The 22,507-nt window shown below is 38.4% G+C and overlaps 2 protein-coding genes across 8 annotated transcripts in view; one reads left to right on the top strand and one right to left on the bottom strand.

Annotated features, from left to right (window-relative positions):
* Positions 1 to 21,902, bottom strand: part of rnf111 (ring finger protein 111) — a 62,310-nt gene extending 40,408 nt beyond the window's left edge. Inside the window, exons 1-3 of one of the 5 annotated variants that reach the window (XM_083923576.1) lie at positions 21,709 to 21,902; positions 21,299 to 21,355; positions 2,952 to 3,008 (exon numbers count right to left, since the gene is read on the bottom strand). The gene's annotated coding sequence lies outside the window, so the exon portion shown is untranslated. Of the gene's footprint in view, positions 1 to 2,951; positions 3,009 to 3,361; positions 3,992 to 21,298 lie in introns of those variants that run through there. The other 4 variants (XM_083923575.1, XM_083923578.1, XM_083923574.1 and 1 more) reach the window with 4 other exon arrangements.
* On the top strand, positions 7,205 to 22,285 carry LOC310954009 (SAFB-like transcription modulator). 3 transcript variants are annotated; one of them, XM_083923284.1, is made up of 20 exons: positions 7,205 to 7,344; positions 10,521 to 10,614; positions 10,703 to 10,758; positions 11,420 to 11,447; positions 12,658 to 13,600; positions 14,167 to 14,201; positions 14,336 to 14,445; positions 14,570 to 14,719; positions 14,839 to 14,936; positions 15,015 to 15,169; positions 15,261 to 15,361; positions 15,464 to 15,520; positions 15,622 to 15,767; positions 15,900 to 16,080; positions 16,817 to 16,941; positions 17,126 to 17,299; positions 17,621 to 17,932; positions 18,025 to 18,181; positions 19,212 to 19,366; positions 21,774 to 22,285. In XM_083923284.1, exons 1-20 carry the CDS (start codon positions 7,210 to 7,212, stop codon positions 21,922 to 21,924), a joined length of 3,363 nt encoding a protein of 1,120 aa, XP_083779410.1. In that variant the 5' UTR covers positions 7,205 to 7,209; the 3' UTR covers positions 21,925 to 22,285. The 3 variants fall into 3 exon arrangements, with proteins under 3 accessions (XP_083779410.1, XP_083779409.1, XP_083779411.1); XM_083923283.1 differs by having other exon boundaries at positions 21,771 to 22,285; XM_083923285.1 differs by lacking the exon at positions 21,774 to 22,285 and adding an exon at positions 19,460 to 19,920.
* The last annotated feature ends 222 nt before the right edge of the window (positions 22,286 to 22,507 follow it).

Below are 22,507 nucleotides of genomic sequence, written 5' to 3'. Positions count from 1 at the left end.
GACTCATTTCTGGCATTTCACTGATCAATCTACAGCACACAGAGCTAAAAACAAACATCAATATGCCCAATACAATTCCTCATGATGATCAATGCGGGGCAGTACGTTCATTTACTAACCAAACAAATTAAGATGGTGTGACCCAAGGCTGCTGATTAAAGACAGAAAATAAATACCCACAGGCTGCGGCAAAGGTAGTCACTACTGATGTGTTTGCTTTATTGTTGACTCCAACCAACGAACCAATCAAACAAAAGGAAAATAGGATCTCACAGGGGGATATCCAGCATGAAACTGATTCTTATATGTCTCGACTTTGGCACAGTTCTGATTATATTTGTGCATGTTGCAGTGGGAGAATTTTCATAGCGGCGTAAGGTCTCCCAGAGTTACGCCAAATTCCAGCAATGTTGAAACGTAGGTGACTTTGTAAATACAATTAAGAGTTTGTGTCCCTGTGTGTTTTTTTTAATGGGACATGGATTACTATACCCTCTGCCAGCAAACACTGGTGTTAGCATTGACAAGGATTACAACATTGTGAAAAGGCGTTTTCAAATTGGCAGGAAAGAACTGAGTCTCAGTGCCCTCGAACCTATAAGCTCCTTAATGCAATGAATACATTCTGTTATTGATTGCTGCTTTTAAGAAAACTGTGATAGTTTAAAGGTATGTACTTGTCCTTAGTTACACAGATAGCCTGATGTAAAGTAGACAAATTCCTTGCAATAGATCACAAATCCAATATCAAGCAAATGGTGTTATCATTATCATAAGCAAGATATTGTGACATTGCTTTGTTATAATGGAGTGAAATGGGGATTTTTTGTTTTGTTTCTTTAGATGATATACCTGGACAAAGTTCAATACAACAAGGCTCTGTAATAGTTCAGTTTTTATATAGCTAATATTAATCCATTAATGCTTTGTAAAAAAACACACACGGTGTCCATACGGTTGTTAAGAATATATTTGATTGCAAAAAAATCCGAAGCAGAAACCAGGGCTGAAACTAAGAATTGTTTCCATCATCAATTTATCTGTTGATCTTTTTCTGAATTAATCAATCGTTTGTTTGGTCTTTAAAATGTCAGGAAATGGTGAAAAATGTTGATCAGTGTTTCCCAAAGCCTAAGATCGCATCCTCAAGTGTCTTGTTTTGTCCACAGATCAAATAAATTCAATCATATTAGTGTCGTAAAGGAGCATAGAAACCAGAAAATACTCACATTTAGGAAGCTAGAATCAAAGAATTTTGATCATTTGAAAAAAAATCTATTATCAAAATAGATGTTCATTAATTTATATTTATAATTTTAAATGTATAATTTAAGTAAATCATAAATAAGTCATAGAAAGTGTTATTTACCTACGCTGTAAAGTGTCCTGAGATAACTTTTGTTATGATTTGGCACTATAAATAAAATTGAATTGAAATTGAATTGAATTAATTTACTAATTAACAACTAATTGTCACAGCTCTAGCGCGAATATTTAATCTTTTCAAAATTGTTATGATCTCTGTATTGCAGATACCGCAAAAGGTGTTGTTACTCATCTGCAGTGTTCACTGATGACCTGTGTTTTAATAACATTAGGCATGGTGTAAAGAACATTTCAGGCTTATGCACTACATGCACGTAGTGATTATCGCCCACAGCAATGAGCCAACCACACTTCTTTATATGATGTAATCAGAATACAAAAATCATGAAGCTACTATTTCAGCAAGTGATTTAGGAACATATTGTACTGACCAAGTCTACGCGACCATCGGGAAGTATAAGTAACATAACTCCAGAAAATAAAACGAATGCTTTGCCACTCCTATCCACATTGTTTGCTTAGACTACACAATTCACAACATTAGGACATTCGGATGCCTTGCGTCAAAGCCTGACAAACCTATGTAAAAACATAATCGTCCAAATAATGAATTTAATACACTGTAAGACATTTTGTTTCATTGTGGGGATAGATAATTCAAGAGTCATAGAGACTTATAAAGAGAACACAGCTACAAAAAAACACACTCTCTTCCCATCCCTCTAGCACAGCCTCAGTAAAAATGTAACCAAACAACATTCCTGGTAGTGTTTGCTGCAGGGTATTTGTATTGGACTGCATCAGATTGTGCAGTGCTCCTGATGTCCCTGTGTGTTGCACTACATTAGATATTCTGTTATAGAGTAAAAACGTACTAAAACGATGTCACGTCGTTATTCACTCACAACTAATGGTATCATAACATGCTGGTTACCACTTGACCTGCAGCTTTAGTGAAATAGGACGGATGATAGTGCTTTTAACACAAGCTACAGCTGCTTTTATATACACAACTCACTAATAAAAGTGAGAGTCCTTCAGATGCCACAGAGAAAGCTGCGCAATGACATGCATGATTCCAGAGGAGCCTCAGGGGACAGCCCTAAAGGGAAAAAATCCCCCCATGCACCAAGGCTGAGTAATATACATTTAGTAAAAGATGCTGCAGCAAGATGTACTGTCAAGTGAACCGATTGCAACCACCCATAGCAGAGAAAATGTATGGTGGAACAGAAATGGCATCAATCAGTAAACCAATTCAAGATGTACGACTGAGACAGAGCTGCTGCGAAACGATCCTCACTGTGCATCCGGACTGTGAAACGACTAACAGAGCAGTCTGAATCTGCAAGAATAAAAACAGATCTACATAGATGCATTTAGAAACTGAGGCTACGCATAGTTTCTACAACGCTTAACAATTACAATACCCCACAGCCGCTGCTGGAGTCACTACAGGGCCAGATAAACTCCTGCTAATGGAGAAGCAGTAAAAATATCAATATCCAGTGTTGGTACCTTATGTTGAGATTTAATCACGAATCGAGAGAAACCAAAGTGGACAGCTAGCCCAACTAGCCTGACATAGTTACTCCAGACAGAAAGACAACAAAGACAACACGTACCTGGGTCTAAGTCCTTTTTTTATCAAAATGTGTCACCGTCCTTTTTGAGGCTGAATCCTGTGGGAAATAAATGACAAAGCATTGGAAACGGAACCTTTGGCTAAAAAAATGTTAATCCTAACTACAACTAAGGCAGGCCTAACACAGAAATCGCGATCCGAGGACGTTTAGTGAGCTGAGGGTTGTGAAACTGACAACACAGTCCCGAGCTGAGCCGAGAGGCAACATCGACGGCAAAGGGCCCAGGACGAGCTACGAGCTAAGCTAACGTAAAAGGCTAGTTCCACTTCACTCAGCAAATAACCCGATTATACTCAGCCATTTTGACCCGCACAGAAACACTGTCGGATCTTAAAAGGCAGCACGACGCCTCTGTTTTGTTTCTATTTCACAAGGTAGAAATGTCTCACTGTTATCCCTCGACGAAGTTGCCATCCCTGCCTTTGCGATGCATCCACTCTTGTTTACCCAGCAGGTCGTCTGTTCGCTGGCTACGGATACAACTGGCGCTGCCCTTCACCGCCGCACGGGGGCGCCAGAGAGACGGATCCGGGGGACCGGCCGACTGCCCCTTTACGACACTTTTGCGACATCTTGACTTAATCCCCTCTCTAGTTTCTGTTTAAAATTATACACAGATGTTATGGATGACTAAACATGACTTCAGTCTCAATAAATAAATAAATTAACAAATAAATATATGTAAAAATAAATGCAGGAATAAATAAATGCTGAAATAAATAAATGTAAGGAATAAATGGGACCTCCTACCTCATTAACATATAGACACAGAAATAAAAAAATGAAAACAATGTATGTACATAAAAGTAAAGCATTTAATTTATTATTTTTATTTATTTATTCATACATTTACGTATTCTTTTATTTTATTATTTATAGATTTATCCATGCATTTATTTATTCATTCATGTATTTATGCATTTATTTGTTCCTGTATTTATTTTTTTCTGTACTTATTTCTGTATTTATTTATTTATTAATTAATTTAATTATTCATGCATTTATGTATTATTTTATTTTATTATTTATACATGTATTCGTGCATTTATTTATTCATTCATGTATTTATGCATTTATTTGTTCCTGTATTTATTTTTTTCTGTACTTATTTCTGTATTTATTTATTTATTCATTAATTTAATTATTTATGCATTTATGTATTATTTTATATTATTATTTATACATGTATTCGTGCATTTATTTATTCATTCATGTATTTATGCATTTATTTATTCCTGTATTTATTTTTTCTGTACTTATTTCTGTATTTATTTATTTAATCCTTAATTTAATAATTTATGCATTTATGTATTATTTTATTTTATTATTTATACATTTATTCATGCATTTATTTATTACTGTATTTATTTATTTATTCCTGTATTTATTTAGACATTTATATATGCATTTATCTATTGAGACTGAACTAATGTTTTCCCCTCCATACCCTGCTAAAGCTACTATCTGTTGTTACTTTCCAGCTAATAATAGCAGATGTGCTTTTTGTGGTTGTGAGACGGAGACAATAGAACATGTCTTTTTGTAGATTGTTTTCATTACTTACTTCTTTTTGGTTTGATTTACAGAAGTACCTTTCAAAATGTTTTGTAAAAAAGTGTAATACTAACAAAGATGGCTTGATTACTAATTCTTAACAATCCCAAATATTAGGCAGATGAAACTTACATAATTCATTTGAATTAGAATTATCTATCTAACTATAATTATAGGTATTTTAAATGTACTCCCTTAGTTTAGCAGATCCCATACGTTTCTGTTTTTGTTATTCTTCATTCCTTTTTCTATGTTTCACTGTCTTTGTACTTTATAATTTGTGTTAATATTATTATTTCTACATTTAGAAATACACTGTTGGTATTTTTTATAACTCTGGAACATGTAAGAAAAACAAAAAGTGTGTTTATATTGATTTAAAAAATAATTATAATAATAAAACAAAAAATACTCGCGACGACACCCTCTAATCGTTCCGTTTCGTGTCGACAAAGGAGCACAAGGAGCTAGTTATAGGCGTGTGCGCTCATGAACAGAAGACATCCATTTGTGCAGCACTGTTTTGCTGTGTTTTACTTTCCTAAATCTTCGATTCCAAATACTGGCGCGCCCACTAGCGGATATAGGGTGGACGTGTGGAAACGACACTGTAGCCCATGACATACATTATATACAGTATAACCCCAAATACAAGAATATCAAGAATGTCTTACTGCACAAATGTATGTTTGAGAAATTAGCATACTAATAAAAAGAGGTAACGTGATAGAGAATATGAAAGGCAGAAATACATCACATTTGGGCTATTTAGCTGCAAATAAGTGTGTTCAAACATGTGCAAGAATTATATAAGTTACGTTACATCAACCTCAGCAAATATTTAGAGACAATAAGAGATCGTTTTATTTATTTTGGGATGGGCCAAGGTGCAGTCTGAACAGATGACTTTTGTCTCTAACAAATCTCTACCGTGACAGCAGGTCTTTCAGTTTTATCAGCTATCGATGCTCACTATTATATGATAGGAGGGGTATATGTTGCATTATGTATACTTATATGACATTTTCCTAATATATATTTCCATATGTAAATATATATATATATATATATATATATATATATATATATATATATATATATATATATATATAGAGAGAGAGAGAGAGAGAGAGAGAGAGAGAGAGAGAGAGAGAGAGAGAGAGACAGAGAGACAGAGAGACAGAGAGAGGGGGGGGTCATTCTGTGAAACAATTCTGTGGAGAAAACAGGGGAATTCACACATAAGCTGCAAATGATGAAGATGCTTGAATAGGGAGAAGAAGAAATGTGTAACACGCAAGGAAAGGTGCAGGAAAACACAAAGCAAGATCTTGAGTGTATTGCAGAGTAGATTTACAAGTAGGCTACCTGACTAGGATTCACCAAAGTTATACATTCATACATGTTAATTTGCCAAAGATAAACCTCACTTAAATGTGTTTTAAAAATGGTGTTATATTAGTTAAATTAATGTATTCTATTTTTTTTTAAAAAGTTTAAAGACCCTTGGCACGTTTTATGTCATTGTTTTTGAGTATTTGTTTTAGTTTCTGTATATTTTTATATCTACTTAGAATAAGTGATGCATTATTATTATTCTCATATTTGTAATGCATACCAAGTTTAAATAAAATGTTTTTTTAAACATTTTTTTTGCAGATCGTCTGTCGAATTGTGCACAATCAGTTGTTCTTTTTAACGGAAAGTTACCAACTATAGCTTAACTGTACATTTTACTACTAACAATAAAACTTTGCTAAGATATGACTCCACGTAAATGATAAGGTCTGCATAACCACTTTTTTGCGATGGCAAATTTCCTGTAGACAATTAAATGCCTTGTTTTTTTCTTTTGGGGGTAAATAAAAACTTTCCCCATTGTTGTGTAAAGGCTTTGACCAAACCTGGTTGGACAAGCTGCTGTACATGAACACTCTTTGCCAAGAATACAGTTCAATCTGATTTAATTCTCCACTAAAATTCAGTTCAATTTTTTTTGCAGTGCCATATCATAACAAAAGATATCTCAGAACAATTTACAGAGTAGGTAAAGACCACAGTATATGACTTATTTATGTTTTACTTAGACCCAACAATTCTCCCTTGAGTACCATAGGCAGGAACGTGACTCTGCAGGATCACGATCAGCAAAAACAAACAACTCTGGGGAAGGAGTTAAAATAGTAACATGCATTGATGAGACATGAATGACACAGGCAAAGAGAATAGCAGCTCAGAGTATCAGGAACAGGATTATCCCCTGGCAGACTAATTAAGCATAGCAAATTAAATGGATGGCTTTTAATTTAGTTCCTGAAATATTCCAATAATGTTGGTGTTGAAGAAGAAGCTGGGGAAGAGAACACATCAAATTAGAACTACTACAAATTAACTCAGGGCCGGTGGGGTATAGGGAAACATTTATCTGTTTTTGGAAAAGATAAAACTGAGTAGCATCTGTTTTCTTTCTTTCTGTTTTTCATTTAATTTTGTTCTATCTCTTTTTTTCTCTCCAGTAGATTAAGCCTTTCTGTTCCACACTCCGTGTCAGCAGGTGGCGGTACTGCGCACTTAAGTTGTTTGCCAACCGCATTAAAACAAACAACAACAAAAAACATAACAAGAAGAAGCTGAGAAAAAGATTCTGCGCTTGCGCACCAGTCAGAAGTAACATTGAGGTAAAATGGCGACGGGTGCCATTTCCACAGAGTCCAAGAAAATATCAGAATTAAGAGTTGTTGATCTTAAATCCGAGCTCAAACGAAGGGATTTGGACACTTCTGGGATAAAGAGCGTTCTTCTTGCAAGATTGAGACAGGTAAATAAAAAACAGCTAATTTTTACAAGGAGGAAGGAAAAGGATGCAGAGGATGGCCGAGCTGGGGATGAATGCTACAGAGAGATGCTAACGTGAGCTAACGTCGTGTCGTAGGTTTATTTGGTCAGGTTAGCCGTTAAACGGTTGAGTTGTCCCCTGGCTCCGTTTACATTTGGCTTTATAACTAACCCACAGGTAAACTGCTAACAATATCATATACACCTGTCGGTAAAAATGTAAATGTTGCTCGCATTATTGACGACGTAAGCGGCAGGTGAAGGGTGCACAGACAGACGAGTGAGGCCTGTGTTGGTCCGTCTTTGCCTCCAAACATTCATTCATTCATTCATCTTCAACCGCTTATCTCGGGGTCGGGGTCGCGGGGGTGCTGGAGCCAATCCCAGCTGACATTGGGCGTGAGGCAAACAGATGAGTGAAAATGGCTTTTTCAATCTTCAAAGCGCCACGATGTCAAGTTGGTTCACCTCTCAACGCTAGCGTCAGTGTTTGATGGACATTAACAGGCTGCACACCGCACTATAGGTCAGCTGTTTGAATTAAGTGTAATTTGTTAAATGCGTTGAGGACGAGGTACAAGCTTTAACTGCGGTAAGTGAGCCGCCGTTCGTCTTTTAGTAGTCAAACCAGCCGCACTAAGATTTCAAGTGCGCCCTTATTACAGAATGTTTGCTAAATGCACTTCCGATTTTCAAAATAAAACGTCGATTACTCGAAGGCAATTTAAACAAGACATGCAAATGAACTAAAATGCTATAATATGATGCTTTCATACTAATTCCTTACAATGAATGATATTTTGCACCTCAAGACTACATTTACTGCTCACCAACTCAGTATCAAGCCTATTTACTGTATGGTTTTTCAGAAATTTTGCTTGAAAAGTTTCTTCTTTTGCATTGATAAATGGCAATATGTGCAATATTTACTCTATGGTAAAATCCCTTTAACCATAATTTCTGCTAAAGAATACAGTTGATCTCAGGACCATCCTGATTTGGGCGGCAGTAGCTCAGTCCATAGGTGACTTGGCTGGGGACTGTAGGGTCACTGGTTCAAGTCCCTGTGTGGACCATGTATGGAGCGTGGACTGGTGGCTGGAGAGGTGCCAGTTCATCTCCTGGGCACTGCCGAGGTGCTGTTGAGCAAGGCACCGAACCCCCAACTGCTCGGGGCGCTGGTCACTGGCAGCCCCCTCGCTCTAACATCTCTCCTTAATTGCATGTATAGGTCCTGTTTGTGCATGTGTGTATTTCGGGCCTGTGTGTGTAACATGTATAATAATAAGAGTGAAAAAATTAAATTTCCCCGTGCGGGATAAATAAAGTAATTCTTCTTCTTCTTCTTCTTCTTCTTCTTCTTCTTCTTCTTCTTCTTCTTCTATTATTCACTCACTCAGTATCAAATATATTTATTGCATCGTTTTTTTTTTACTGTATAGTAAATATTGCACAACGAATTATGCCTCAAAGTGCACTTTTATCAATGCAAAAGAGGGAACTTTGAGGCACAATTTCTCAAAAACTACACACTAAATATAATTGATACTGAGTGAGTGAATAGTCTGTTATTACGGCCTTCGAATAATCAACGTTTTATTTTGAAAACATTATATTACATTCTGTAATACGGGCGCACTTGAAATGTTGATGCGGCTCACTTGACCGCAGTCTCATACAAGTGCTTATTTAAAAAGAAGTACAAGCTTATTTAAGTGCTAATTTAAATTGAAGTACCAGCTAATTTACCGTAAGTGCGTATTTAAATAGAAGAACAATCTTATTTATTTGTATATTGAAAAATAAGTACAAGTTCATTTAAGTGGGTACTTAAATAGAAGTTCAGCAGATTAGATTGATCACCTTGTGTTACACTGAGGGTATGAATCAATCAAATTGATATAAAGGGTAAAATCACCATTAGACATGGTCTCAACGCATTTTACAATTAGAAGAACACATACAAAAAGACAGCAATAATAATAATACAGTTGAACAACATTAAAATTGTAAAACAATGAAAAACCAGCAAACCTAAAACAATAAGTCAAAAAATGTGTTTGTGAAGGTCACAGAAAGGATGATGTGCTATGGTTGGCTAAAGTATAATCAGTAGGTGTGGGTTTTCAGTCTGGATTTTAAATGTTCAACTGAGTGGGTTTCTTTAAAAGATGGAAGATTTAGATGAATGCTCTGTAACCAACTGATCTTTTGTACAGTGGGGGTTTTCGATTGATAAAATAGACTGTTTGGATAAATAGATGATGGGGTTAGTTGTCAAACCAAACACATTTTGGGGTTAAAATGATTAAATAAAAACAGCTACACTAAATATTTTGACATTTAATTATTTAGGACTGCAAGAAAGTCTCTCCTTGCCTTTGTAGGAGCAGAGTTTCCCAGTTGATTTGATTTGATTCCCAGTTAGATCTATATAGAGTTGGGGTTTGATAACATTAGTATAAAACCCCTTTATTTAATCTAAATAGTCTTGGTTTAGGCTAGCTTTCAACAATTTTAGGTAACAGACATGACAGACTAAAACATTTACGGTTTAAGTTTTTTTTTTTATCAAGGTTAAAAATGTAGCGGTAACTTGGGGTGCGTATGTCACGTCATATTCACTATCCAAAGCCATCCATAAGAGAACCTTACATTTCATTTATGACTTGAAATCCACCTTGCATCTCAAAGTACTCCCAAGTACTCATTGAGAGATATTTAGCTTTTGCTGCCTGATAAGAAGGCAGAAACAATACAATGTGATGGACGATTATATTGTGTATGTGCCGTTGGACTGATTTATAAAAAATAAAAGCCAAAATGAATGGCATCATCTACATTTTTAAGCATTTTTGTGCACCTTCAGTAGTTGCAATAAATCAGCACTGTAGTGTTAATTTGCGATAGCCTTGGTTGAACATTTGCCCACACAGCACAGAACAACTTACTTTGTCATCACTTCACAGGAGTGATGTGATTGATGAACAAACAAGGCAAACATGGCCATGGTCCAAACTAATTGACTTTATTTTTTTTAAATATTCTCTCATATCTAGCTGACAGTTTATTCTGTCTTGGATGACAAGCATATACATCAAAGATGTTGTGCGCTGGGGCAACATATTTGAAACTGTTTTAAATAATTATTTTTTTTAGGCTCTTGAGGATGAAGATGGTGACACAGAAAACATTCAAATCCCACTTTCCACTGACTCATCAACTCGGAAAGGTGGGAAAGCTAAAGGACAAGGTAATCTTCCTTTTAAGTAAGTCCATATGTTCCATTCTTTTATTTTTTGTATGTAGATGTTTCATTTTAAATCTATTTCACTTTTCAGGGAAAAAAGTGGATTCAGATGCAGACACAACATGGGAAGAAGATCTGTCTACCAAGGTGACTGGCATATACGACTTACCCGGCGTAGAAATATTGTTTTTAAAGGTCGTCCACATGTAGATTAGACCCTTGTCAGTCCCATTTAACTCCAAAACCACTAAAATACTGCAATTAATTATATCTGTACACTTATAAATGTGTATTTATGCAATTTGCGCTGTCTTTTTTCAAATTATGTAACAGCTAGGGATGGGCATGAGTAGTTAATTCCAAGATTGAGGAATCTTGCAGGAAAAACTATGCACAGCAATACAGCCTACCCAACACCTAATGCTTATTCTCCATCAAAACAGTCACCCTTTTATGGATTTATTTTTTTACAACCACAACTTCAAAACATTGTTCTCCTACAAAAACGTGCCTCGACGTTGCGGCCCGAATGTCACTGTTTTCCCCCTCCATATTGTCTGGGCCTTGCACAGTTACCCAGTCATGCAGGTCACACAACTTCTCTGATGGTGAGGTGAAGCGCTGGTTCCCAAAAATATAAGGCGTTTGTGTACTGCACGCTGTTGTTTACCAGTCGAGTCAAAATGAAACAAGGACTACTCAAGCAATCGATCACTCAGGCCCATCCTTAATAATAACAACCTTTTGTCGCTGACTCGAAGCCCCTTTTATATTGAAATATCGCTCATCTCAGTGTTTTCTTTTCTAGGAAAATGAAGAGTACGAATCAGAAAAAGGTATGTATACTAGTGCACTAATGCCCAATGCTAACATTAGATTGTTTTTTTTTGTTGTTTTTTTACAGCTATGTATGATGACAAGAATCTCCTTGTAGATTACATAACTACATTTAGTGGTATTTCATACTTCTTCGAGCTACGCTCTATCTAGGTCACAATGTGCTGAAAAGAGCACCAACAATATGCCTAAGGAAGACATTTCTGAAGACCAACTCATTTTTGGTAATTGCTATATGCATGAAACGTTGGATGTGGGTTGCCTTGACTCAGGTACCCAATTTCCGTGGATTACTCTAAATATTTTAAGGAAAAGTTCCATTTGCTACTGTGGATTTCCATTGCCTCTGGCATTCAACTTCCCACATTCTCCAGCGAAACAAAAGAGTGAAGGTTCAAAAACTAGCTGACATTTTATTTCCATTGAATTGGAAGAAGCATCAACTTATAGAACTTGAGGATCATTGAACTTTCCTGTTGACATTTTGATCGGCAACATTGGTGGACAAGTGCACCGGGCAGGTCTGAACACTTTGCTCTTCCACAGGAATCAGACATCTGATTACAGGTTGTCAAGTGAGACAGTCTGTGAAGGAGGCTTGGATTTGGGTAGCTCAAGGCCCGCTAGATTCCTCCTAACACTTTATGAAGATCTCACTTTTGTACACAGTTGTGTACAGTTGACTGGACACATTACAGCTGGTTGGATTTGATGATGATGATTCATTTTCTGAGTGCTCTGAAATCTGCTGATAAGACAATGATGATATTGATTATTGAAGAACTATTTTGAAGATATTGAAGATTTCCTGAAACCTAAAGACTTTCCATGGATTGACCATCTTGGAATGCAGTTGCATAATGGAAAAAAAAACCTTACGGATGAACTGACGAGTTGTTCCTTTTCAGTTGATTTTTGTCTCACAATTCCCACCTGAAGAACTGCCACACATTGTGGGAAGCACCTGGAATTGCACGTTCAGTATGAATTATGACGCAACATACTTCACATATCAAGAAAAGAAGAGCACTCAAATATCCCGGGTTTTCAGTGAAGAGTGTGTGTTTTGTGTCTTCCTGTGGTGTCTACGCCCTCGATGACCATTAACACTAAATGTGCTTTCTATTCTACTTTTTAGGTCAATTAACATGCAACATGTCAATGTTAAAAGTTGTGTTTTGCCATGTTTATCCTTGTTAAATCCCTCAGATGTAACTGATACAGATGATGGTACTCGTGAAAATTCTAAGCCTGCACCCTGTGAGGACAGCCTCGTTCAGCCTGAGGCTGAGGCCCTGGCTGAAGCTGACCCAGAGTCAGAAGCTGTGTCAGCTGAGGCTAATTCAGAGCCTGAGCCAGAGGTGGATGCTGCGGAGGCCGACCCAGAGGTGGATGCTGCGGAGGCCGACCCAGAGTCGGATGCTGAGGAGGCCGACCCAGGGTCAGATGCTGCGGAGGCCGACCCAGGGTCGGATGCTGCGGAGGCCGACCCAGGGTCGGATGTTGCGGAGGCCGACCCAGAGTCGGATGTTGCGGAGGCCGACCCAGAGTCGGATGCTGCGGAGGCCGACCCAGAGTCGGATGCTGCAGAGGCCGACCCAGAGTCGGATACTGCTGAGGCAGACCCAGAGATGGATGCAGCGGAGGCAGAGCCAGGGGTGGATGATGCTGAGGCCGAGCCAGAGGTCGAGGAGGACGCTGACCCAGAGATGGATGAGGAGGCCGAGCCAGAGGAGGATACCGAGCCAGAGGTGGAGACAGAACTGGCTGAGATGGATGCTGAAGCCCTCAATTCCTCCAAAGAAGCTGAGGATGATCACCTATCCGTCTCAATCCCAAATGATGATGCCATCACCCTAGATGTCGATGGTGATGATCTCCTGGAAACAGGTAAACATGTGAAACTTCCAGATCCAGAGGCCGAGAAGGGCACTGATGAGCCAGAGGCCTCTGCTGAGACGAGCCCAGATGACGACATGAAGGTGGAAGAGATCGAGGGCCACAAAGATGGTAAGAGAGATGATGGATCCAGGGGTGAGCCCACAAAGAAAGACAGCAGAGAGGCCATGAAGAAAGCTGAAACGGGAGACAAAGAAAAGGAATCTGGGAAGAAAGGCCCCTCCACTACTGGGGCATCAGGTCAAGCAAAGAGGTTTGTCTTTCTATGTCAGTTCTTTGATACTACTACCAAGTCCAACTCACTAAGAACGCAACATTGTGGGTAGCGTCAAGCTTTTTTTGCCATAAGGGAGATGTTCACTGGTGTACCTAATCCTGCCATTTACTACTTTTGATTTATTTTTCTGAAGTTGGTTAAATTTTGACGTTAACCAGGAGCTGAGAAAACCTCTTATTTTGTTACTTTGACCCTTCCAGCCGTTTTAAAGCCATTTCCCGTTTCAAGGCATTGTAAAAGAGCATTAGTCCCTGTGATGGCAGTGTTTTTTTCTTTTCCTTTTGGTCAAATGATTCGCTATGAAGTTGAACAAACCTCAGAAGATTTCATTGGTCCAGGGAACAAATTGGCTGTCAACCTGACCCCTCTCACCACTGGAAAAGCAATGAAGCCTTTGAGACATTGGTTCAGATCCGCGCCTTCCCCACAGGATTTTTTTTTCCTGAAAAGTACAAAATATGGTGTTTTATTCGACTAGATTTATGCCTTGGTTTATTTATCGTCACTCATTTCCTCTTGTTGTTGCAACATTTGCTTTGTAGCTCTTCAAGAGACAGAGATGGAAAAGATGAAAAGGGTAAGAGTTATCTCCAAATGTTGTTTGAAATACGAAACTCAATGAAGCACTTTATTTTTATTTCATCCATTTTGATGCAATATTTTACATACCCAATGACTGCCAATGACTGTTTTGGAAAACATCTATATTAGGAATCGTCAGCAGTAGCAACAGCAGCTCTTCTCGTAACATTTGGGTGAGCGGCCTGTCTTCAAACACCAAAGCAGCTGATCTAAAGAACCTGTTTGGCAAATATGGAAAGGTAAATAATGTGTGGTGCTTTTTTTTGGATTTAGTTGCTTCATTTTGAATATGCCTGAAACTATAACTGTATTCTATGTTAAGTGGCGTCAAGAAAAAAGTTGACATGAACTTGTTGTCAACAGGTTTTAAGCGCCAAGGTGGTTACAAATGCTCGCAGTCCTGGTTCCAAGTGTTACGGCTTGGTGACAATGTCTTGCAGCACAGAGGTGACACGCTGCGTCTCCCACCTTGACTGTACAGAGCTCCACGGACAGCAGATATATGTTGAAAGGGTGAGTTAGATATAGAGTATAAATTGTTTCTGACACCTTGATTGATCTAATACCACCTCTTTTTACCTATAGAACTATTGTGGGCCTGTCATTTAAATTTCACTGCTGCTGTTTTTCAGGCCAAAAATGATCCGTTCAAAAAAGAGGGCTCAAAGAAGGAAGCAGAGGACAAAGCAAATGATAAGCGCAGTTCCACAGGAATAAAACTGACCAACAAGTAGGTTCACAGAAAAGGGTAATGTAGTTCATTTGTTGATTGAAAGCACATTTAACCTTTACCTCTCCTCACGTTTAGACCACAGCCATCTTACAAAAAAGAGGACAAGAAATTGGAAAAACTCTCAGAAAAGGACAAAGAATTATCCAAGAAACAGGAGCCCAGAAGCGGAAAATCTGATTCCGTTTCATCTAACTCCGGTCAAGAATCTTTGAAGAAAGATGACAGAAGGCGTAGGTTTTATTCCATTTCATCTCTGAGTTGATCAGTAAGTACATGTCTGTCTGTCCTCTTATTTTTTTATCTTGTCTTTTTTTCCCCTAGGAACAAAGAGCCCAGGCAAGATGGTGGTGCTACATCATCCCAAAGGAGATCCTAATTTTGGCAAAATGAGACCTTTTAGAAGGGGAAGGTATTTTGATAAGGTAGGATCTTTTTTTGTATTTGATTGAATTTAATTAGATTTGTAAAGCCTATTTCAAATTGTCCATCAGATGATTTTAAGTGAGATTTTCTTATTTTTTCAGCCCTTTGTCAACATGAACTTTCAAAGGCGGCCAAAATGGTTGATTCCTCCTGAAGAGGTATAAGACTCTGAAGATATGGACATATTTGCTTTAAACTTGTTTCACCTTTTTGATTTTTTTTTTTTTTTTAAACTTACATTTCTGTGTTTCCCTTCCAGTTGGAAATGATGAGAGACAGACCGCAACATTTTCCTAACAAGGGGGAAGTCAAAGACATCCTGCCTTTTGAGCAGATGAAGGAGCAGAGGATGCGTGAGCGAGTTGCTCGTCTGGAGCGTGCCCGTAGAGCTATAGAGTTGCGCAGGTAGTGTGCCATAGCAAACAGTTCATACACATTTAGTATTTTAAAATTTAAAATTAATTATTAATTACTGTTTTTATATATATTGTCTTAAAGTTCTAAGAAAAGGGATGGTCTTTTTTGTTTTGTTTTTAGGCGCCGGGAAATTGCCGAACAAGAACGACGGGAGCGTGAGCGCATTCGTCTGATTCGTGAGCGTGAAGAAAGGGAGAACCTGCTCCGGGAGCGCCAGAGACTTGAGATGGAAAGACAAAAACTGGAAAGGGAGCGCTTGGAGAGGGAGAGGCTTGAGAGAGAACGAATCCGTATAGAGCAGGTACGATGAATATGAACAAATTCATATTTCCAGTCAAATCTCAAAGTTGTACTTCATAAGAATTGAGATACCTTATTTCTAGCGGCAGTAAGATGTAATTGTAGGTGAGCCTGTTCTCTCATAGCCCTCCATCTTGTCACAGTCACTGTGTTGACATTTTTTTTTCTCTTTTCTCTAAACTTAATTGAAACACATTCACCTCTCTACTTCTGGTTCATCCCCTATATGTTACCTTCTCAAATCCATAACACATGTTCCTATTACACTACCTCACTGCAAGCCTGACTCCAGTTGGAAGTTTCGGATTACAAGTGATTGTCTGGCAGACCAACCGCTGTCAGCAGCATCACTAACATGGTGGCTTATTTACATCTAGCCTGGGAATGTCGCCACAGACAGAGATATTGGAACACTCAGCAAAAGTGCTGTCATTAGTGAGTCATATGATCAATCTCCATTATTTTAACTTACTCGTTGATGGATAGTATATTAAAAGACAATTAAATTGATGAAAATCTTATGGAGTACATCTTTTTCGGCTTTCTGAATTCAGTGTGCAGGAAGAGGTAATAGATAGCTGTGTCCATTAGAAAGATTGAGTTTGCTTATTAACCACTTGTTAGAAAGTTGTTAAAGCTGTTCCGACTAGTTTACCTACTGCTTGTAACTGTATAACCATATTCATGTTTCTTAGTAATTCATTTCGATTAATGCAGTTTAATATAACCTCTTACAGGAACGACGCAAAGAGGCAGAACGCATGGCACGTGAACGTGAGGAGCTGCGGAGGCAGCAGGAGCAGCTTCGCTATGACCAAGAAAAGAGAAACAACCTTAAAAGGGGCCGTGAAGTGGAACACGGGTATATACACTATTTAAATTTTTGGCACTCAGCAGTTTCATCGTGGTGTGTCTATGACCAAAGTTGTTGGTCTTAAGTTGGCACTCGTGGCAGTGGTTCACAACCTTAGATATTTAAGCATTTTATCTGTTACCAAGAAATATTGCTCATTTCTCATGAGGTTTGTTTGTATTAAATGTTTCAGGCGGAGAGATGACTCCTATTGGAATGGGAACAAGAAAATGCAGTCTGAGTCTGATGGGCGTTTAAACCAAGGCTCAAACTACAACCGGCAGCAGAACCGCTTTTCAAACTTCACTCCTCGAGAGAGGGGCCGCTTTCCAGAGGCTGCTGCTGAGCAGCCCAACACGTACGACAGGTATACGTGCTTTAAACTGTAGGAATTGAGATAGTCCATTTTGCCAACATTCTTAGTCACAAGAGGCTTTTTTTTAAATACATGTCACGGTAGGAAGACCACATGTAAATTATAATAATAATAAAAAAGAAAATAGTAGCTAAATTCCATTTAGCTGCTTCAGTTTCTGCATCAGTGGTGTATTTGTATTATTGCTCATTCTACTTTGTTCCACAGTACTTAGGTTATCTGTTCCTGGTAAATTATCTGTTATATGCTGCTTTTTGCTAATTTTACTGTGTAATGTGACTAATCCCATTTTGGTCTTTGTTTTGTTGCAAGACGTAACCGGTTCGACGGTGAGCCAGAGGTAAAGAAGAGTCGTCCTGCTCCTCACAGAGACAGCTCTGGCTTTGATCGCTACCCAAAGAACTTTGAAACAGTTCGCAGAGCTGAACCACCTCCTCCTCCACGTACCGAACTCCGGGACACTGACCGCAGAGACAGAGATGAGAGGCGGCCTGTGCCGATGCATGATCGCCCAATGGGAGCCAGAGCTACAATGCCTGGCATGTCGCACAACCGCTCACCCAGGGAAGGAGGGCATGGATGGAAGAATGATGGTGGCATAAACTCCAACAAAGGCGATATACGGTAAAAAATAAGCATAACGCATCATTAGTTGACCCATTTTCCCCTAAAACCAGTGAAAGCTAATTTCTTTGTTTTCAACCTCTCTCCTGCAGTAATGCTGGGCTGAGCAGAGGACCTATGCGCATGCGTGCAGAGCGATCAGGCAGAGATGGTCCAGGCTCTGTACTTACAGGAGGCTCCTCGGCCAGCCGTGGAAGGAGCAGTTTTAATGATCGAGATGGAGGGAGACCCATCGGGATGAGTGACCAGGTCAGCTTATGTTCTGATTAACGGTCATGTCACGTGCGTGTGCGTTGCAGAACCTGCTGCTTTTTATTTTGGCGGATATTTTTTTTGAGCAGCCAAACGGAGCTTGTCAGCTGTAGAACATGTAGAAAATAAAGGTTCCACCTATTTTTTACTGTGGCACGAGAGCGGCTTGCTCACCGTGTAGCTGGATCATGTTTCAATAGGGCTGAAGCGCTGAGCTCCTTTAATTAACTACTACAAATTATATGCGCCACAGATGTAGTTCGCCTCACCGATCCTCCTCTTCCATACAGACTCAAAACAAAATGTAGATATTTGTACTTAACCCAGTACTATTGGTTTCTGTGAACTGAATCTCAACCTTCTGTCTAAAATAAATAGATATTACTTTTGTAACAAAATCATGGGGAAAACTCAGTGTAGAAATGCAGGCAGTGCTGCAACAGTTTCAGCGAGACAGCCGCTATGCACTGCTCATGCTTGTGGTCGATCGTAAGAGTTTGAGGGCATTTCTTAGGTTCCCTGTACTAATGTAACAGGATATCGACAGGTCATGCAAAAAATATTAAAGTCTTAAGGTTATCTGATGTTGGCTAGCGCGGAAACGAGTAATCGATGGATGATAATTCTATTATTATTCTACAGAAATGGATTAAATGTCATTTTTGATCTTTGAGCAATTGTTTGTTATTAAAAATAAATTCCAAACATTCAGTGATTCTAGTCTCTCAAAGGTGAGGATTTGCTGCTTTTCAAAGCATTTCAAAGACTTAATGTTGAATTGTGGGAAAATATAAATTAATCTCTTAATTTAAAAAATCCTCAGCACTCCACCCAGCTTTAGGAATTAATTTTTGGTTTACCAGTATTACTGATTAAATGTTAGTTCAATGTTGCAGTTTTTCACTTGTAATTTTAGTACGCCTGGAGTTTTTAACGACAAAGTTTCAGTTTCAAGCTATAGCTCAAATGTACATTTAACAAATAGTGGAAGTAAGCTCCTGACTCCAAATCTTTCCTGTCCTTGCAGCCATTCAGCTCTGGCCGCCAGGTGGTGGTGGAGCGTCACAGCAGGGATCAGGGACTGAGGAAGGAGTGGCATGGCGGATCAAGCTCCCAGGGAGGGGGCTACCCCGTCAATCGCAGAATGGGAGACAACCGGGGCAGCATGATGGCTGCTTCCAGGTATACCAAACTTGCAAACACACGATGACAAAACTAAATAGTAGGCTCTCTTTTCTCAGCAGTCTTACAGTTGGGCTTTGCTTCTTTGTGCAGTCACTCTTCATCTGGAATGAATCGAATCGTACAGATCACCAACAACTCTATTCCCAGTGGTGGCAATGTGGGGGGATACAAATCTTTCAAAGGAACGTCGCGGCCATTCTAACGCCAACCAAATTCTGTCACTTAAAAGAATTTTGATCATTTGAAAAAAAATCTATTATCAAAATAGATGTTCATTAATTTATATTTATAATTTTAAATGTATAATTTAAGTAAATCATAAATAAGTCATAGAAAGTGTTATTTACCTACGCTGTAAAGTGTCCTGAGATAACTTTTGTTATGATTTGGCACTATAAATAAAATTGAATTGAAATTGAATTGAATTAATTTACTAATTAACAACTAATTGTCACAGCTCTAGCGCGAATATTTAATCTTTTCAAAATTGTTATGATCTCTGTATTGCAGATACCGCAAAAGGTGTTGTTACTCATCTGCAGTGTTCACTGATGACCTGTGTTTTAATAACATTAGGCATGGTGTAAAGAACATTTCAGGCTTATGCACTACATGCACGTAGTGATTATCGCCCACAGCAATGAGCCAACCACACTTCTTTATATGATGTAATCAGAATACAAAAATCATGAAGCTACTATTTCAGCAAGTGATTTAGGAACATATTGTACTGACCAAGTCTACGCGACCATCGGGAAGTATAAGTAACATAACTCCAGAAAATAAAACGAATGCTTTGCCACTCCTATCCACATTGTTTGCTTAGACTACACAATTCACAACATTAGGACATTCGGATGCCTTGCGTCAAAGCCTGACAAACCTATGTAAAAACATAATCGTCCAAATAATGAATTTAATACACTGTAAGACATTTTGTTTCATTGTGGGGATAGATAATTCAAGAGTCATAGAGACTTATAAAGAGAACACAGCTACAAAAAAACACACTCTCTTCCCATCCCTCTAGCACAGCCTCAGTAAAAATGTAACCAAACAACATTCCTGGTAGTGTTTGCTGCAGGGTATTTGTATTGGACTGCATCAGATTGTGCAGTGCTCCTGATGTCCCTGTGTGTTGCACTACATTAGATATTCTGTTATAGAGTAAAAACGTACTAAAACGATGTCACGTCGTTATTCACTCACAACTAATGGTATCATAACATGCTGGTTACCACTTGACCTGCAGCTTTAGTGAAATAGGACGGATGATAGTGCTTTTAACACAAGCTACAGCTGCTTTTATATACACAACTCACTAATAAAAGTGAGAGTCCTTCAGATGCCACAGAGAAAGCTGCGCAATGACATGCATGATTCCAGAGGAGCCTCAGGGGACAGCCCTAAAGGGAAAAAATCCCCCCATGCACCAAGGCTGAGTAATATACATTTAGTAAAAGATGCTGCAGCAAGATGTACTGTCAAGTGAACCGATTGCAACCACCCATAGCAGAGAAAATGTATGGTGGAACAGAAATGGCATCAATCAGTAAACCAATTCAAGATGTACGACTGAGACAGAGCTGCTGCGAAACGATCCTCACTGTGCATCCGGACTGTGAAACGACTAACAGAGCAGTCTGAATCTGCAAGAATAAAAACAGATCTACATAGATGCATTTAGAAACTGAGGCTACGCATAGTTTCTACAACGCTTAACAATTACAATACCCCACAGCCGCTGCTGGAGTCACTACAGGGCCAGATAAACTCCTGCTAATGGAGAAGCAGTAAAAATATCAATATCCAGTGTTGGTACCTTATGTTGAGATTTAATCACGAATCGAGAGAAACCAAAGTGGACAGCTAGCCCAACTAGCCTGACATAGTTACTCCAGACAGAAAGACAACAAAGACAACACGTACCTGGGTCTAAGTCCTTTTTTTATCAAAATGTGTCACCGTCCTTTTTGAGGCTGAATCCTGTGGGAAATAAATGACAAAGCATTGGAAACGGAACCTTTGGCTAAAAAAATGTTAATCCTAACTACAACTAAGGCAGGCCTAACACAGAAATCGCGATCCGAGGACGTTTAGTGAGCTGAGGGTTGTGAAACTGACAACACAGTCCCGAGCTGAGCCGAGAGGCAACATCGACGGCAAAGGGCCCAGGACGAGCTACGAGCTAAGCTAACGTAAAAGGCTAGTTCCACTTCACTCAGCAAATAACCCGATTATACTCAGCCATTTTGACCCGCACAGAAACACTGTCGGATCTTAAAAGGCAGCACGACGCCTCTGTTTTGTTTCTATTTCACAAGGTAGAAATGTCTCACTGTTATCCCTCGACGAAGTTGCCATCCCTGCCTTTGCGATGCATCCACTCTTGTTTACCCAGCAGGTCGTCTGTTCGCTGGCTACGGATACAACTGGCGCTGCCCTTCACCGCCGCACGGGGGCGCCAGAGAGACGGATCCGGGGGACCGGCCGACTGCCCCTTTACGACACTTTTGCGACATCTTGACTTAATCCCCTCTCTAGTTTCTGTTTAAAATTATACACAGATGTTATGGATGACTAAACATGACTTCAGTCTCAATAAATAAATAAATTAACAAATAAATATATGTAAAAATAAATGCAGGAATAAATAAATGCTGAAATAAATAAATGTAAGGAATAAATGGGACCTCCTACCTCATTAACATATAGACACAGAAATAAAAAAATGAAAACAATGTATGTACATAAAAGTAAAGCATTTAATTTATTATTTTTATTTATTTATTCATACATTTACGTATTCTTTTATTTTATTATTTATAGATTTATCCATGCATTTATTTATTCATTCATGTATTTATGCATTTATTTGTTCCTGTATTTATTTTTTTCTGTACTTATTTCTGTATTTATTTATTTATTAATTAATTTAATTATTCATGCATTTATGTATTATTTTATTTTATTATTTATACATGTATTCGTGCATTTATTTATTCATTCATGTATTTATGCATTTATTTGTTCCTGTATTTATTTTTTTCTGTACTTATTTCTGTATTTATTTATTTATTCATTAATTTAATTATTTATGCATTTATGTATTATTTTATATTATTATTTATACATGTA

The sequence above is a fragment of the Echiichthys vipera genome (assembly GCF_963691815.1).
Source record: "Echiichthys vipera genome assembly, chromosome: 1".
In the NCBI taxonomy this organism is placed as follows: Eukaryota; Metazoa; Chordata; class Actinopteri; order Perciformes; family Trachinidae; genus Echiichthys; species Echiichthys vipera.
Note: the sequence above shows the minus strand (reverse complement) of the source record. Positions and strands in the feature narration are given on the sequence as shown.